Below are 18,575 nucleotides of genomic sequence, written 5' to 3' on the forward strand. Positions count from 1 at the left end.
ACGGTGCTGGTCGCCCTTACTGACAACCTCCGGAGGCATCTGGATCGAGGCAATGTGACAGTATTGCTGTTGTTAGATCTGTCAGCCGCATTTCATACGGTCGACCATCAGCTGCTGACCCGCCGCCTTGCCAACATGGGGATACGGGGGCTTGCCCTTCAATGGCTCGCCTCTTTTCTCCAGGGTCGGGGACAAAGGGTAGCGCTAGGGGAACAGCAGTCCCAGAGACACCCGCTTGAATGCGGCATGCCTCAGGGGGCTGTGCTTTCCCCGATGTTGTTTAACATCTATATGCACCCCCTTGCCCAGATTGCCTAGAGGTATGGGCTAGGGTGTCATCAATATTCAGATGACACCCAGCTCTATCTGATGTTGGGCGGCCGGTCGGACTCCAACCCAGAAGATCTGAACTGGGCATTGCAAGCCGTGGCTGGTTGGCTTAGACTGAGTTGGCTGAAGCTAAACCCAGCGAAGACAGAGGTCCTGTGCCTGAGCTGGAGTGGTCTGGGGATGGGGCTCCCTCTCCCGACCTTTGGCGGGGTGTTTTTGGTGCCCGCGTCAGAGGTTAGGAGTTTGGGTATGCTCCTGGATCCTTCCTTAACCATGGAGGCCCAGGTGGCAGCCACTGCCAGATCGACCTTTTATCATCTTCGGCTGGTTTGGCAGTTGGTCCCCTTCCTCGACAGCGATGACCTGGCTACAGTGATCCATGCGACGGTCACCTCGAGATTAGACTACTGTAACGCTCTCTACATAGGGCTGCCTTTGTCACAAATCTGGAAGCTGCAGTTAGTGGAGAATGCTGCGGCCAGGCTTCTGATGGGCCTCCCTAGATGGGAGCACATCTGACCTGTGCTGAAAGCGCTGCACTGGCTGCCTATAGCTTTCCAAATTCACTTCAAAGTGCTGGTACTTACCTTTAAAGCCCTATATGGCCAGGGTCTGACATACCTGAGGGACCGCCTTTCCCCACTCATACCCCATAGAGCACTACAGTCCGGGGCCCAACAGCGATGAATGATTCCGGGCCCCAGGGAGGCCAGGCTTGTGGCAACCAGGGCCAGGGCTTTCTCAGTGGCAGCTCCTACCTGGTGGAATGAGCTCCCGGAGGAGATCAGGGCCCTGCGGGATCTCTCACAGTTCCGCAGGGCCCACAAGACGGAGGTCTTCCGCCAGGCTTTCAATTAGGAGCCGCCACCACCACCAACTACCTCATGGGAACATGGGTTATTGAGATGGCCCATTACAAGTTCGAGCCACAGCGCTTCAACTGACCGCACCGCCGAATCGGGCTCGGAGCTTCATCTCTACAGGCTTCCATCTTGCTCTGACTGAATGCTTAATAACACTACTGAGCACTTTATTTTGTAACGGTTGTTTTTATATGTTTTAGGTGTTTTACTGTTTTATATTGGCACGTGCTGCCCTTTTTGTGAGCCGCCCTGAGCCCGTTCGCAGGGAGGGCGGGGTAGAAATATAATAATAAATAAATAAAATATACCTCCTTTTTGGTCATTCTGCTCCATCAGTTTTTTGTGCCCCTCAAGGCACTGAAGGGCCTGTCCTTCTGTCTGAGGGAGAGGTTCCGGAATGGGTCTTCCTGTGTCACCATTGTTTCCCTTTGGCAGTGCAAGTAAGCAGTGACTGTCCCACAAACTGAATCAGAGGAACTTTTAGGGATCTATCATACTGGATAGATAGGAGCACATCTGAGAAGAAGATGGATATAGCCTAAGAACAGCATTCTGGAGGAAGGAATACAACTCCCCCATGATAACGTGTAGTTTGGGGGCAGTTTAGATGTGTACTGTTATATACCTTCTCCCTCTCCCTCCTCTGAGGTGATACTCTATGGTAGCATATGTAAATAGTTTAGAGGGCTATAGAATACCTCTAATGTGAGGTAAAATGTTTACTTTTCTGTCAGACACTGCTCTTTGCTTGAGGACAATTTGGCTCTACAACCATAGGAAGGCAATTTCTGGACCAGAAGTTTATATCTGAGAACCACTTGGCATATGATTGCACTTTTAGAGGCCTCATTTGTACTTTTTACTCTGTGCCTGGTGGTTTTATTTTGAAACAACTTGCTTCTGATCCTTATTGAATTTATACTTTGTATTTACATGATTGTACTATATTTATATAATAGTCAATATGTTCCTCACTATTGACCTCTGAGGAAGGCCTATGTAGGCTGAAACGCGTCAGGTCAGATTGATCAGCCCTGGTGTTTTATCGTTTGTTATTTATACATACTGTGTGATTGGGCCCTTATTTAATTTTAAAATTTGTGATTAATAAATACATGTATTTTTTATATATTTCCTTCATTAAATTTTTAATATTGGCCCCCTTTCTTGCATTTGACTAACCTTTGTCAGGTTCTGGATACTTTTCTGTCAGGACTGAGCTTAAAAAAATTAAAAATATTATTTATTTTAATTTATACCCTGCCATCCCTGCCAAGGTGGGCTCAGAGTGTCTTACAGATATTTTATAAAAATACAATTAAAACCTCTCATAACATATAATCATAAATGTAAAATACCAATAATATAAAATTATTAAGCAGTCAGAAGCTCAATGAACAGGACACAAAGTAACACTTCAGCTTTGGCTCAGATAAAAATATTATCTTCCTAAGTTACAGTGTGAGAGAATGTTGTGTATATATATTAATTTAACAATTCACAGAGACTTTAGAGCCAGTTTCATATTTATTTGAAGGAATGACTTGAACCAGATTAGAGCCTCTGATATTTGGGGCTTCTATTCTATCACCCTGGAGACAGGGTTCATTTTACCAGCTTTTGATTTCCAAGAGTCACATAACTAACATATTTGCTGTTCATCAAGAATCAGGCCTCGAACTGCACACTGGTAACTATTCCCTCAGTATGTTCCCTCTCCAAGTTGATTGTATGTTGTAGTGGCTTTTCAAACTGATTTAGGCATATGGATTGGTTGCTTGTCAGCTACAGGCTAGACAGCCTCCATCACACCCCCACATTCCTATCTGACTCGATTTTACATGCTGCCCCCTTCTGGAACTGCTTCATTTCTTGTATGCCTGCCATTGTATATTCTAATGTCACCTTCTCCAGAACATCAGTTATAGATAAGCAACCTGTTTTTCTCTCCCCACAGCTATTTTTTCAGGCTATCAAAAAGCAAGGAGTATATGTTTCTGGAGGTCTAAGTCAACCTGTGAGACCAGGGAAATTTGGCAAGATGCCACTATGGTGTAGCAGAAGCATACCTGTTGCAATCAAGCATTCATGTGTTCTGGACTTTAGGTACCCTAGAGAGCATCTTTGCCTAGGGGTCCATCTATGGGGTGGGGCTCTGGCTCAGTGGCAGAACATTTGTTTTGCATGCAGAAGGGCCACCGTTCAATCCCTGGCATCTCTGATTAAAAGGATTAGGTAGTTATTGATGTGGAAACCTGAGACCCTGGGGAGTTGCTACCAGTCATATGAGATAATTCTAACCTTTGTAAACCAGTACACTGACTTAGTATAGGCAGCTTCTTGTGTGAGTCTCTGCAGCCCCTGCATTTGCCTGGTACTGAGATTGATCTAGGTTTGTGCCAGCTGAATGCTTTTACTTTTTGTGTAATTATTTTCTTGATTGTATGTTCTCATTTTCTTCTTTGTGGTCTCTGTGCAGGCACACCTATATAATCTTGAGCCTGGGTTAAGTATTGTTTGGAACTTCCATAGCTAAACTAGAATATTTTGGTACTAGTTCACCCAGTTTGAAGATGGGTGAAAATGGGTTCTTTGTCTACCTCAGCAGTAATATTGTGCCCTTCAGTCACAGAAACCTTGGGAGCTAGGCCTTTTGTCATTTCATAACTGTATCCTTTTCGTTTTTTCTTTTCTTAAGAACATAAGAACATAAGAGATGCCAATGTTGGATCAGGCCAAAGGCCCATCCAGTCCAACACTCTGTATCCCACAGTGGCCAGAAATACCAGTGCCATCAGGAGGTCCACCAGTGGGGCCAGGACATTACAAGCCCTCCCACTGTTGACACACCCCCCCAAGCACCAAGATGACAGAGCATCACTTGCCCCAGAGTCCCTATCTATACCTTGTGGCTAATAGCCACTGATGGACCTCTGCTCCATATGCTTATCTAATTCCCTTTTGAAGTCGTTCTTCCTTCCCTTCAGTAGCCCACACATCTATGGTGCATAGTCCACTGTTTTAAAGTGTTGGTGGCATTATACTGAATTACCCAGCAGGGACAGTCACAATCAATTGTTGCTTTTCCTGCTTAGATGAAGAGTACTCAACCGAGTCTAGCCCACAATGCCATAAATTCACCAAGGTAACACTGTTCAATAATTCCATTCAGCAGAAAGTCATTCTTCAGGAATGTGTCTTGACAAGATCACCTGAGCCATCCTTGGCTCCTCCAGTACTGTGTCTTTTACTTGAAAGTGCTGGTTACAAAGGAACTGTTTTTGGTACAACAGCTGAGACAGGATAGAGAACAGTAATGTTTAAGTATTGAGCCCATTCTTTCTCCTATGAACCAAAGAAAAGATACAAGGAAACAACAAAAAATACCACTTGTTTCTACCATGCTGAACCGGTTATATGACCACCTACAGAATAGCCTTTACTTCAAACCACAGTACTTAAGCCATGGATGACCCAGAGACTTCCCTGCAGCCAGTTCTAGACAAACGAAGGGATTTTTCAGTCCATTGGATTCCCTCACCAGAATGTAGCATATCTCCAGAGGTGCAGTCCAACTCAGCTTCGAATTGTCTAAAAGAAGATACATCCCAGGAGGCCCATGTGACCTCACCACATTGTTTTCATCACTCTCCTTGAAGTTGTTCACCTTGGTATATCAGAGATTTCTACTCCATTAAAGGTATCATGGTTCCTCCTGCCTTTCATCATCTAGAGGTGCCTAGGACTAATACTAGCTGCCAAGACTTTGCATCAGAATGGAGCCAATACTCTGTAGTCTCATGCAGATCTTCATCTCTTATAAGAGTTGACTGATACTTAAGGACTGACATTTGCACTAACATTGGGACTGTCTACCTCCATCTCCAGATTGCAGTGTAGCCATGTTGCCCAACACTATCTGGTGGCCTAGCAGATCAAACAAAACCCAGTTAGACTAACCTCCATGCCACATATCTTTATCACAATTTTCTGAACTACTAGCCCAAATTACATTGCTTTGAGACTGTGTTTTACAGATGAGTGCTACACAATCTGTTCTTCCCTACCCCACTCCAAAGAACAACTTTTATTCCCATTGCTTCACCCCTCCCAAAAAAGTGGGGGTTCTATGTCAAGATTAAACCTCAATGCATGATAAGTTTTATACCTCCCTCAAATTTTGAATGATCTCTCTCTCCTCTATTCTGTTCCTAACCAAAGGGATATGGTTGTATCTATACACTCCAGAGAAGCTTACTTTCATATTTCCATCTGACCCCAGTGTTGAAAGTTCTTCTGTTTTGCTGTTTGGCATGTTTATCAGTACAGTGGTAGCCACAAAGTGCATGGCTGTAGTAATGGCATACCTACATCATCAGGAAGTCTCTATATTTTCCCTGCATAGACCATTATGCCAGACACCCATCTTTCCTTAGAGTATCTGTATCTCATTTTGCATTCTGGCAGAAGTGGGGCTCCAGAACAGCAAACTCCCCATTGACCCTACCAGATATGTCCCATTTGTTGGAGTAGTCCTGGACTATTCCTGCATATGTCTTTCTCCCCCTTGACAGAGAGTACACATTCTTACACACTGGCAGGGAAAAAAGCATACACACGGTCAGATATGAATTGTGATGCAAGTATATTTTGTTCTCAGTCATATGTTAAGCAGTTGAAGTGTGTATTCATGATGAACCTCTGAATGAAGTGATTTTTACAACTATGGCATAACTATTTAGAAGACACGTCGATGGTAAATTTTTTTGAACCAATAAGGAATATGATTCATGAGCTTCTCCTTATAGCTGTTTAAGCATTTACAGTTGTTGCTTCTTGATAGTGTGCAATGGTTGTTCTAATAACTATTTAGTGTAGTGCCTATTTGATGACATATATTTTGCATTCAAAGACTTTTGGTCTTTTAAAGAATGGCAAAAAGGACAAGGTTTCATGCAGTTATGTGATTTCTTGTGATGATATATTACTGTAGGTGACTGTACTACAGATTTCTCAAGAGAAATATATCATTGTCATTTATACAGTGATACTTATAACAATATGTTAATATTTTTAACATTTTTCCTTAAGGACCAAAGTAATGAGGAGAAGCACGCAGATGGACTTATAGTAAGTTTAAACCTAATCTTTTATTTCCCTTTATTTCTGCAGAATATTAACACTACAGTCATGTGAGCACATGGACTTGAATTTCTTCTCTCTTCTGACATTTCTCTTCTAGTTACTTTGTCTTTGAATATATTTGTCACTTTCTTAAAGCTTCAAAATGGATAGCCTCCTTGATAACCAAGAATATTAAATTCTAGCTTATCCTTGTTTTATAACACTGCCATTAACAAAAAAAAAATCAAAACAACCAATATGAACATGAAGAAAATGGACTACTTGGAATGCACTTTTTGTCAGAATGGCAGCCAATTTCTCTAGAACCTAGCTTGTGAAGTGCAGGAGGAAAAAGGTTCTGTCATGTTATTTATTTATTTAATTTCTATCCCGCCCTCTCAGGCATAATTTCCATGTAGCTTCTATATCTGTCTTCCATTTGTACAAATCTCCTTGACTTTTTTTCTTCTGAGTGTAAATTCAAATGCTAACACAGAACTTTCAGTTCAACTCAATTTTCCCATTGGTGAAGTTTTCAAGCCTAAAAGACGTTGGGGCTGGAGCCCTTTGATGTATAATAAAAGGAATACAGTTTATCATGTTAAAGCTTTTTTGTGAATCTAAAGTCATTTTTCTGTTACAGTGCCTATAAAGCATAATACAGATACTCTGAAAATTCAGTCCTTGTCCAGAGCTAGCTTTTTTGTGGGGTAGAAAAATTGTCCCTTGTACAATTGTCCCTTGTATGACTTCACATGCATTTAATAATTATTGCCTGTGATTGTGTACTCTGTTCTAGTCTTGGATCAGACTTTGTAAGTGAAGTCTGAAAATAAGATGTGTGTCCATATACAGTTAGATATAGTGGAATAGATACATCTATATACTGCTGAGTTTGGTGCTCTGCATTTTGGGTGGTACATTGTCAGCTCACGAGAGGTTATTGCTTTGGGACAGGATCTGGCTTCCAGGCCTTTACTATCAGTATTTTTCTGTGACAAATAGTAAAAGTGATCTTGGTCTCTTGCAGCTTTTTAAGTTTTCAGTCTATAGTGTTAGGCTCCTACCAGCCCTCAAACACATATGTATTCAGTTCTTTTTATTTGCTTGGACCTTTTTGTTCACATGCAAGTTGGCTGCAAGTGTAAGGTGGGGGACAAGATTTGGACATTTTATGTAGCTGAAGAATGTACTTGTAGAATTAATCATGGTTGTGTGGACAGGAAGACTCAGTGTTGCCATGTACCTTTAGCATAATACATGAGGATAATTGGAGGGAAGTGCAATGAATACTCTTTGAAATGATCATTAAAATGCATCAGTGCAACAGGCTTCCTGCAATGATAGTGCAGGGGTAGTTTCAGAGGATACTCTCATGAAGCAGGTGTGGGTTGAAACTTTGAACTACATGTAGTCAAAACAGAGTTATTCTACAGTAAACGTGACACATGATGTTCCTTTTGATAAGCCTGAAATCAAAGTAACATCCGTTTTTTTAAACAATGCTGGAGAAACGATACTGGGAAAAGTACAGACATGTTCATTTTGCTTCATTCTGAAAACGTTGACATGGTATGGTATGGTTTAGTTTCATTTTGTTAACCTAAAGTCTTGCCTCTGCAGATGGAGCTGCTGGAGTATCCTAGCATGATTAGATGGGGCAGATTTTTTTTAAAATGCTGTTCTTAAGCAACAGAAGTAATTTGACTGCAAATTCCTAGCAACTTCATATCTGGATCTGCTTAGCTACTTTTCTTTTTGGGAAGGGGGGGGGAGTCAGTCAATGGTACATTTTTCTCTAATTTTTGGTATGTGTTATTAGGATGAGCTAACTCAGTCCATTACTTTTGTTACAAAGCATGTGCTTGTTCAGAATTGTCCCTGTTCTTTGTCATTACTGCTATTCTGCCATGGGATGCCAAGTAATCAGTTTCACCTCCACTGTGGAACAGTTAAGACTCTTATGTATCACAATATTAGCAATCAGCAGTAACTTTATCGGGGCTGCCTTTGTCGCAAATTCAGAGGCTGCAGCTGGTGCAGAATGCGGCGGCCAGGTTGTTGGTGGGTGTCCCTAAATGGACACCCACCAACAAAATGCTGAAGGTGCTGCACTGGCTGCCTATAGCGTTCCGGATTCGCTTCAAAGTGCTGATGCTTACCTTTAAAGCCCTATATGGCCAGTGTCTGGCATACCTGAGGGACCGCCTTTCCCCATACAGGCCCCAAAGAGCACTTCGGTCGGGGTCACAACACCGCCTAGTAACCCCGGGTCCTAAAGAGGCCAGACTTGCTACCACAAGGGCCAGGTCCTTCTCAGTGGCGGCTCCTACCTGGTGGAATGAGCTCCCGGAGGAGATCAGGGCCCTGCGGGACCTCTTACAGTTCCGCAGGGCCTGCAAGACGGAGCTCTTCCACCAGGCTTTTGAGTAGGAGCCGCCGCCACCACCACCACTGAGTAACAGCAGAGCAGGACCACCGGGTTGGGCCGACTGGCCACCTGGAACATCTTGGCCCATGGCATCCCCTCTCTTTGATCCCACCGCAATATACAATAGGGAGTGAGTATTTTAGTTCCTAATGTATCCTGCAAGATGCAAGTTTTTGTTTTAATTGTTTTAACTTGTCCTATTTTTATTGCACTTGGTGCCTTAACTGTTTTAATCCTGTTGTACTTGTAGGGTATAAGTGAAATAAAATAAATAATAAAATAAAATAAATAAACAAAATACTGTAATTATTACACTGTAACTATATCTTACAGCATGGAAGGTCAGTTGAGAGTCTCTGAGTAAAAATAGAGTAAGAAATAATAATGATACTGTGATGAGGGTCTATTGTAGACTGCCGAACTGTGCAGAAGACGTGGGTGATACACTCCTAGACCAGAATTGTCAAAGAGATGGCACGTAGTGATCATGGGAGATTTCAGTTACCCTGATTCCTGTTGGAAGTTGTTAAAAATAAATGGTTAATAAATTCTTGACTTGTCTTGCTGACACCTTCATTTTCCAGAAGGTGGAGACAGAAACAAGGGGGTCTGCTGTCTTGGACCTCGATCTTCACCAACAGGGAAGAACTGGTTGATGAGGTGAAAATAGTGGGCACCCTTGGTAGTAGTGGCCATATAATTTTGGAATTTAGAATCTTGGGTACATAATAAGACATATAGGTTGGACTTTAGAAAAGCTAATTTTAATGAATTCAAAGATATTCTGGGTAGAAACCATGGTCAGAAATACTCACTACAGCAGTGTTCCCTGTAAGCTGAGTTAGTGTGAGCTAGCTCACAGTATTTTAGCCTCCGTCTCATACATTTTTGTTTTAGCTCAGGAAGGATGGCTCCAGAGATCACTAATTTATGCAGTAGCCAAATCACTCGCTCACAACTTTAATGCCAGTAACTCACAAAGTAGAATTTTTGCTCACAAGACTCCACAGCGTAGAGGGAACATTGTACTACAGTAGTACATGGAAAAAGGATCCAGGGTTCTTAGTAGATCATATACTGAACATGAGTCAGCAGTGTGATATGGTACTTAAAAAGGCAAATGTGATTTTGGGCTGCATCAACAAAAGTAGTTTTCAGATCACGCAAATATCACTTTACTCTGCTCTAGTTAGACCTCACTTGGAGTTCTGTGTCCAGTTTTGGGCACCACAGTTTAAGAAGGATGTTGATAAGCTGGAACATGTCCAGAGGAGGGTGACAGACATAGTGAGAGATCTGGAGATCAAGTCCTATGAGGAAAGGTTGAAGGAACTGGGTATGTTAACCTGGAGAGGAGATAAGTAAGAAGAGTTGGTTTTTATACCCTGTTTTTCTCTACCCTGAGGAGTCTCAGAGCAGCTTATAATTGCTTTCCCTTCCTCTTCCCACCGTAGATACTTTGTGAGGTAGGTGGGGTTGAGAGAATTCTGAGAGAATTGTGACAGGGCCAAGGTCACCCAGCAGGCTTCATGCGGAGTAGTGGGGAATCAAACCCAGAGCTCGAGATTAGAGTCTGCTGCTCTTAACCACTATACCACACTGGCTGTCCAGCAGTGATATGAAGTAATATAATAGCCATCTTCAACTATTTGAAGGGCTACCATATAGAGGATGGAGTGGAGTAGTTCTCTCTTGCCCCAGAAGGTCAAACCAGTAGATAAGAAAATAAAAGAGTTTTTGGCTAAACATTAGGAAGAACTTCTTGGCAGTTTGAGCTGTTCCTCAGTGGAACAGGCTTCCTTGTGTTTGTAGGTTTTTAGGCAGAGGCTAGATGGTCGTCTGACTAATCTGGTTCTGTGACTCATGAATTTAGGCAGATCTTGAGAGGGAGGGCAGGAAGGGATGAGCCAGTGCTCAGCTCTTGTGACCCTTTCTTATATCCTCAGGGTAATGACAATCACTGCTTTGGGGTCAGGAAGGAATTTTCCTCTGGGCATAGAGCAGTGGTCACTGGGGGGGGGGGCTGTGAATTTCCTACATTGTGTAGGGGGTTGGACAAATGACCCTTGGGGTACCTTCCAGCTCTGTGTTTCTTATGCTTTGCCAGTCGGTCAGCTAGTGTGCACATTCTGTCAACCTTCTGTCGATTAGACTACATTAGACTGCTTTCTAAGCAACATTTGGATATCTGAGGCTCATTCAAATGTTATTCACTTATAGAAGATACAGACTAGTTCTGCTACTTTTCCTCATTTGCAGTAATGCATTTCATTATCAATTACATTTTGTCCACATTTTAATTGCTCATCATCTGACCTTATGCTGCCTAGGCTGGAGCTGTTCAATATCTATTCTTTGGTCTTCCCCAAGGACATTTTGTCCATCTGTAGTGTCCTTATTACCATAACAGTTTTTAAATGAGAATCAGTGGTCTTTTGCTTGCTTACTGTAAGAAATGTTTAAATCTTAAAACTATTCTTTGACTCTCCCCCTTCTTTCAACAGACCTTTTAAAATTTGCGCTGAAAATCAAACGGTGCTTTGTACAGAGATAAAAGCATCTGCTGGTATGCCATTTCACCTTCCTTCTGACTTTGAAGGACTCCCATTATTTTCTTGTTACTCTCTTAATGCATTTGATATTCATGCTCACTTGACAATCTGTGCTGTGGTTAATTCTCAGTTAATGTTTTTCCTGGTGTGTTTTCCTCCCCCCCCCCCCATGATATGACACAATAACTAGATTTTAAATGGACCACATTGTATTAGGTTCAGTTTGCTATTTTTCTGGTCTGGGTCTTCTCTTGATTTACCTCTTTGACAGGTTATTTTATAAATCAAAGGAGTGTTTTTATAATAGGGTTTCAGTGCTGTTGAACTGACATCAACCACCTTCTTGGCAGGTGTGATGGACTGCACTTTTAAAAGCTTAGCTGTGCTGAACAAACAGGTAAAGGACTGTGAAGGGTTAATTCTTTCCAGAAACAGAGAGCCTTGAGTGACAGGCTGCTCCAAGCAATCTTGATTGGTTAGCAATGCATCAGCTGAGCAGAGAGACACTTTAGAGCGGAATGCTGAGGAGAATACATTCAGAATTCAGCCCTGATTGAGAGCAGTTTAACACAGACAGGAGAACTGGGGAAAGTTGACAAGGACCAGTGGATAGTTAGACGGAGACTCCCATTTGGGGAGAATTTGAGGAGAATTTCCCTACCCAGTCAGATAGGGGAGTTAGTTCTGGAGAGTGCAGAGATCCCTGGTCGGTGTGGTTAGAAACTGCCTTTGGAGACCTTAAGAGTCAGTTAAAAACTCAGGACGAATACTGGTGTTTCAAGAGAAGGGATTTGGGTACTTGATAGAGTGTTCCAGCCTTCTGGAAACCAAAAGAGTTAGAGAATACTCAGAGTGTGCTGGAGTATCTGGGAAACAATGGAGCAAAATCCTCTCACCGTGAAGTTTTTAAGTCACCGGGAAACACTTTTATGAAACTCAGGCTGTGGTCACACAGACTTAAATAATCCACTTTAAATCCACTTTCAATCCACTTTCAAAGTGGATTTTGCCAGTTCACACAGTAAAAATCCAGTTGGAAAGTGCATTGAAAGTGGATTATTTAGTCTGTGTAACCACAGCTTCAATAGCCTGAAAAGCATATGAACTAAAGTCTACACGTATACTGTTTTACCTCAGAATTATGTATTCAAATTACTTCAGAAAATTTACCGCTGATTTCACCTGCTCTTTCCCCTCAGTGTTAAATAAAATATTTTGTTTTTGAATTTCAAAACACCTTGAGTTCCATTTCAGTCATGTAAGGGAAAGGGGGCTTTCAACCCTTCCTTCAGGCTCCTGGACTGAGCCAGCAGTAAAATAACATACTGTGACTGTGAGAGAGCCAGAGTTCTTCAGCAAAGAAGAAAAGACATTACTAAGGTGGCTCAGTCAGAAAGAGACAGAAAAACAGATGGAAAATCTTGCCTCTGAGGGAGGGAAGTTAACAGGAGCTGTCATAGCAGGGTTTGGAGAAAATTAATACAAGATGATTGCTTCAAAAAAGGGTGAATCTTACTATTTATTAGATATAGCCGAGCAGTGGCCTGCTAGTTCCTTACGCATAATTTGTCCGGTGCCCAAAATCTTTCTACCTCTTAAAAATTACAGGAGATCATGAAATAACAAACTTATTGCTTGTTACATGTATGACGAAGGGCACAAGTACCCTGCTGCCCTTGGGTATGTATAGTGAATTTTCACATTTTCCAGTGTGCAAGCTACTTCAAAATATTATGGACTTTGTTTTTTTTTTAAGGATCATGTCTTGTGCTGCTGTTATGCTCTGATTAGAGGCGGTTAAAGATTGACAAGTGTATTGGGTTGTGAACAGATTTTGCCTAATGATACTGGCAGTATCAGAGGAAAGGTATAGAGTTTAAACAAACTATGAACTAACATAGAGCGAGGTCAAAGAAAATCTTTTGTATTCATCTAGCTTGCAAGAAACCTGGCTAGTCTGACACACATGTATATATGGGGTTTGGAAATCTCCTAATGAAGTAATAGGAAATGTGTTCAGTCAGTAGTATTCTTAGAATTCCGATAGCCTCGGGTCTCATTTATAGTGTTGCAATCAGTGAGGGATAACAATGAAAAAAAGAAATCCTGAGGTTTTTTAAGGTACATTAATGTTGCATCAAATAAGTTTGATAGTAATACACTGTAACAATCTTCTTCGTGGTCTCTGTGCATCACACCTCTGGGATATAGTGCGCCTGTGCCGACCTCAATCGGTTCCTCTTGAAAACAAAAGGGATTTTCACACCCACTCCCCAGTCACGCGCCGGCTCCACTGCGCATGACCAAGGGAGAGGCACGACAATCCCGCCAGTTCTCTTCTGACCAACACGCTGGTAGGATCTTCTCCGCTTCGGTTGGTAAAAATTTTGGCTTTAGGGTCTATTCCTCTTTTTCTTCGAAGTTTCTTTGTTTTTTTGCTCAGTGAAAGGACATTGTTACTACAAATTCGTTTTCTTTTTGGACTTTATTGTTTGGTCTCTTTTTCATAGATAACGTGTGTGTCTCCCCCCCCCCCCCCCCCCCGTATCCTAGCACAGTGTGTGGGGAACTGGTCTTGATGACAGCAAGTGCGGTAGTAAAATTGCTCCCCCGGACGGATACTCACTTTTCCTTCTGTGCCTTGGGGAATCTCACCGAATGGACTCTTGTGCACGTTGCGTGAAGTTCTCAAAGCGGACGAGAAAGAACAGAGCTGCTAGACTTCACATTGAGCTTTTGGAGTTAGCACTCTCACTGATGTAACAGGACACTTTGGTGCATGCGTCAATGTCGACTGCCGCCTCGGCATTGACGGCTGCATTGTCCCTGATACTGACTAACTCAGATGTCGACCGCCCGATGCTGAAATGCTCGGCCCAGACATCTCAGTCCGAAGCCCATACTCCCTCCAAAAAACGCAGGGAGTGCAAGGATGATCGGCCAGTCAAGCACAAAAAGCATAAGAAAACTCCCCCTATGCAAACTCTGCTGACCCCTCAGAGGGCCACGAAATTGAATCTTGCAGGGGCTGCTTCACTTGACTCCTCAAGCTGAGAGCAACCACAAGGTGTACGGCGGTCGACTTTGCTGCGTCCTATCCAGCTCACTGACTCTGAGCACAATATGGACTTGACGCAAATTTCCCAGTCTTCCAGTGTCGAAAGCCTACACTCCAACCATGGAGCCGACACCTTTGTCCGTCCTTCACCGTTCTGACCCAATGATTGAGAACGGCCATCGGCACCAATCCATCTGTCACCACCTCCTTGGGATCAGCGGCAATGGCAATACATGTATGGGGCCTATCCATTCTTGAGTGGCATGCCATGGTTCCCACCCCAACCAGTGGATTGGGACCATCAGTCTACCTCCCGAGACTCTCGATATCAAGATCCTCAACCGTTGAGGCTGACAGGCAAACCACCCAAACCACCGCCTCCGATAGTTCCCAAGTTTAAAGGGCTATCAAACCCAGTCCCATCAACACCGATATTGCCTATTTCCTTTTCTGAACTGTCTGAACATTCCATCTCTTCCGACACCTCCTCCCAATTAGGAGATGAAAACCCCAACCCTCAGATGGAACCCTCACCACCTCAATAAGTGGGCAATGATCTTCCAATTTCTCTGTCAGAGGATCTCAAATCTTATGGAGACTTGATCAGATGGATGGCAAACATGTTGACCCTGTCTACGGTGCAATCCCCGTCTACCATAACAGACTCCGTGTTCAATATCGTACAGATGGACACCTCTACCCTGATAGCCTTACTGATGACATCAGTCCTGCTTCAGGCGGCTAAAATCCAATAGTCTCACTCGGCATCTACCCCTGTCTCGAGCCGGAGAGTAGATCATGGGAACCTCATGTGGCCCACAAACACATCAACTTTCTGGAACTGGTCGCCATCCAGTATGCCCTAAGGTCCTTTCGCCACCTCGTGGCTCACCGTACGGTGGCAATCTTGACAGACAACACCACCACACTGTGCTACCTGAACAGGCAAGGCAGGACAGTGCCCAGGGGACTTTGTCGACTGGCCCTGGAGATTTGGACCGAATGTCAGTCTTGGGGCGTGCTCATCATTGCTGCTCACCTGCCAGGATTGCTCATTGTGCATGCGGACTTTCTGAGCAGGGGAGGCGCATGCCTCCACGAGTGGGAACTCCTGGGCTTACCTCCAACCAATTTTTCACAGATGGGGTCGCCCAGAAATAGACGCATTGTGACGCGTCAGAATGCGAAGTGTCATCTGTTCTGTACCTGGGCGGGACAGGACCCACTGTCCCTGGGGGAACGGCCTTCTTTTCCCACGGTCCCACAGGCACATGTACCTGTTCCCACCAATTCCTCTACTTACAAAAGTGCTAAGCAAAATCATGAAGGAACAACCTCAATGCATCCTCGTGGCACCATGGTGGCCACATCAGCACTGGTTCCCGATTCTACTTCATATGTCCCGGGGCACCTACATACGTTTCCCCCCGGCACCAGATCTCCTCCGTGCTCAGGAGGGCCAAGTGCTTCACCACAATGTACCACACCTCAAACTCATGGTGTGGAGGATCCCCTAGCACAGCTCAAAAACAGGATAGACCTTGTTCTGTTGAACTGTTGGAAGCCAGCTACATGTGCTTCCTATGAAGGGAAGTGGAAGAAATTCCTGTCCTACCTTGAGTCGTTGGGTTTACCACCTCCCCTATGGACTTGAGGGTAATTTTCGGATTCTTGTTGACCTGCCTGGACTTGAGTCTTAGTTGCTCCTCCTTAAAAGTCTATTTAGCCACCATCTCCGCCAATCATCCTGCGGTGGACAGCTATTCTGTTTTTTCTCACCCGCAAACAAAGCAGTTTCTGAAGGGCCTCACTCGCCTCCTTCCTCCGGCTCGTGGGCTGACTCCCTCCTGGGATTTTTCTCTAGTACTGTCCAGATTAACAGGCAAACCATTTGAGCCCAGGGCCACGTCTAGTCTGCAGCTTCTCATGTGGAAGACTACCTTCCTAGTAGCCATTACCTCAGCAAGACGAGTGAGTGAATTGTCTGCACTTCGTTGCGATTCTCCATACTTGGTTTTTCACCATGATGGTGTCACCTTGGCCCCAGATGTCTCTTTCCTGCCCAAGGTTGTTTCCAAGTTCCATTTGCAAGCTGACATTGCTCTTCCAACTTTTTTCTCATCCCCTACGAGTGACGAGGTACGCTGTCTTCATACTTTAGACATCAAGAGAGCCATACTCTTCTACCTTGATAGAACAAGGTCATTCCGTCAGTCACCAGCCTTGTTTGTCTCCTATAGCACACTTGTGCAGGGGAAAAAGCTCTCTTCACAGCGTCTATCCAAGTGGATTGTGGAAACCATCAAACTGTGCTACTTACTGGCCAGATGGCCACTTCCGGGCCCGCTCAGAGTGCACTCTACCCAGGCAGTAGCCCACGTCCACAGCCTTCCTGAGAGGTTCGTCGCTTACTGACATCTGTCAAGCAGCAACCTGGGCTACCCCTCACACGTTCGTGAAGCAGTACGCCCTGGATGCGCGTCCATCAACGTTCCATGGTGGGACAGGCAGTGTTGCAGGCAGCGCAAGTCTAGGACCTTCAGCTCCCTCCTCCAGGTAGGCCTGTTTTTTGCTTGCTAATATCCCAGAGGTGTGATGCGCAGAGACTACGAAGAAGATAAACAGGTTGCTTACCTGTAACTGATTATCTTCGAGTGGTCATCTGTGCATTCACACCGCCCGCCCTCCTTTCCCTCTGCTTTTGGTCCTCTCCTTTTTATTACTCTGAGACTGGTGGTAGCGGTCAGAAGGAACTGGCGGGATTGTCGTGCCCCTCCCTTGGTCATGCACAGTGGGGCCGGTGCATGACTGGGGAGCAGGCGCGAAAATCGCTTTCGCTTTCAAGAGGACCCAATCGAGGTCAGCACATGCACACTATATCCCAGAGGTGTGAGTGCACAGATGACCACTCAAAGATCATCAGTTACAGGTAAGCTACCTGGTTTTCTTCTGTTTAGACTGCTTAATACTTGAGGGAATCTTTTTACATTTCCTCTGTCACTTTTTTTCTCTCTCAGGTTTTGCTGCTGCTTTTGAAGAGTTCTTACATAGAACACATCACTGTTTTTCAAAAAAAGTTTTTTTGCTTTTTCTTTTGTATCACAGAGCACTATTAACCCTGTTGATGCAATCTATCAGCCTAGTCCATTGGAACCTTCCGTGATCAGCACAATGCCCACACAGACTGTCTTACCTCCAGGTATAATACTTGAAGAATACTTGCAGAATTGTTTTCTTGAACTGCTGGCAAATAACTATATAATTGTTAGATCTAGGTGGTCAGCTGCGTTGGTCTGAAGCAGTAGAACAAATTTAGAGTCCAGTGGCACCTTTAAGACCAGCAAAGGGTTATTTAAGGTATGAGCTTTCATGTGCAAGGCACACTTTTTCAAACACCATTCCAATGTATTTGTAAAAATGTGCCTTGTACATGAAAGCTCATACCTTGAATAAACCTTTGTTGGTCTTAAAGGTGCCACTGGATTCTAAATTTGTTCTATATAATTGTTACTTGCTTAACAGTTTAATTGTTTAGCCAATAGATTCTGTTGCTTTGATTCATCTGTTTACATTTTGGAAAACATTTTTTCCTGTAGCCTGGTTTTCTTATTGAAATGAATATATTTGAGAGATACATTTATAAAAAGGCAAGGGTTTTACCTTTGTTTATGAGCTTCACGTTTCCAAAAGTGGGCTGATATATACAGGGGCACATAGAGAAAAGACAGGTTCCTTTTGATTTCAAATGGATGGTGGTTTTGTGTTTACTGGATGTTGTGGGATTCCCTAATTTAGAGTTCATTCCATTAAATTTCTTCTGTATTCCTTTTTTTGAGTTCTATTCATTTTATATTCATGCATTTTAAGGACAATAGGTAAAACTAGGGGTAGGGAAGGAGCTCTGCATGGAGGATATAATACAACATGGATAGTAAACAATCTCATTTGTCTTTCATAGCTTTAGAACCAGCTCAGCTTTGCAAATCAGAACAACGACCTTCGTCCTTGGCAGTTGGACCTGTTGTAACATTACTTGGAAATCACCAGACTCCAACACCTAATAGTACAGGTACACTATCAATGCTTTTCTGTTTTTAGCATGAAAATTATATCCAGGCATTATATTTATGAAGATATAAAAGGGTATACATTGTCGTCTACTAGAGGACCCCCATACAAGGTAATGGAGTGGTATACTTTACTGGAAAATTCCATAG

General features: G+C 43.5%; 1 protein-coding gene across 3 annotated transcripts in view; it reads left to right on the forward strand.

Annotated features, from left to right (window-relative positions):
- The window catches only part of OSBPL9 (oxysterol binding protein like 9), a 128,816-nt gene that overhangs the window by 89,904 nt on the left and 20,337 nt on the right, over positions 1 to 18,575 (forward strand). For 2 of the 3 annotated variants that reach the window (XM_015411975.1, XM_015411977.1), the window contains 3 exons: positions 6,285 to 6,323; positions 17,464 to 17,557; positions 18,317 to 18,427. In XM_015411975.1, the coding sequence (XP_015267461.1) occupies positions 6,285 to 6,323; positions 17,464 to 17,557; positions 18,317 to 18,427 (244 nt within the window). The remainder of the gene's footprint in view (positions 1 to 6,284; positions 6,324 to 17,463; positions 17,558 to 18,316; positions 18,428 to 18,575) is intronic. The other variant, XM_015411976.1, reaches the window with a different exon arrangement.

The sequence above is a fragment of the Gekko japonicus genome, unplaced genomic scaffold (genome assembly GCF_001447785.1).
Source record: "Gekko japonicus isolate JY-2015 unplaced genomic scaffold, Gekko_japonicus_V1.1 scaffold664, whole genome shotgun sequence".
NCBI classification, from domain to species: Eukaryota; Metazoa; Chordata; class Lepidosauria; order Squamata; family Gekkonidae; genus Gekko; species Gekko japonicus.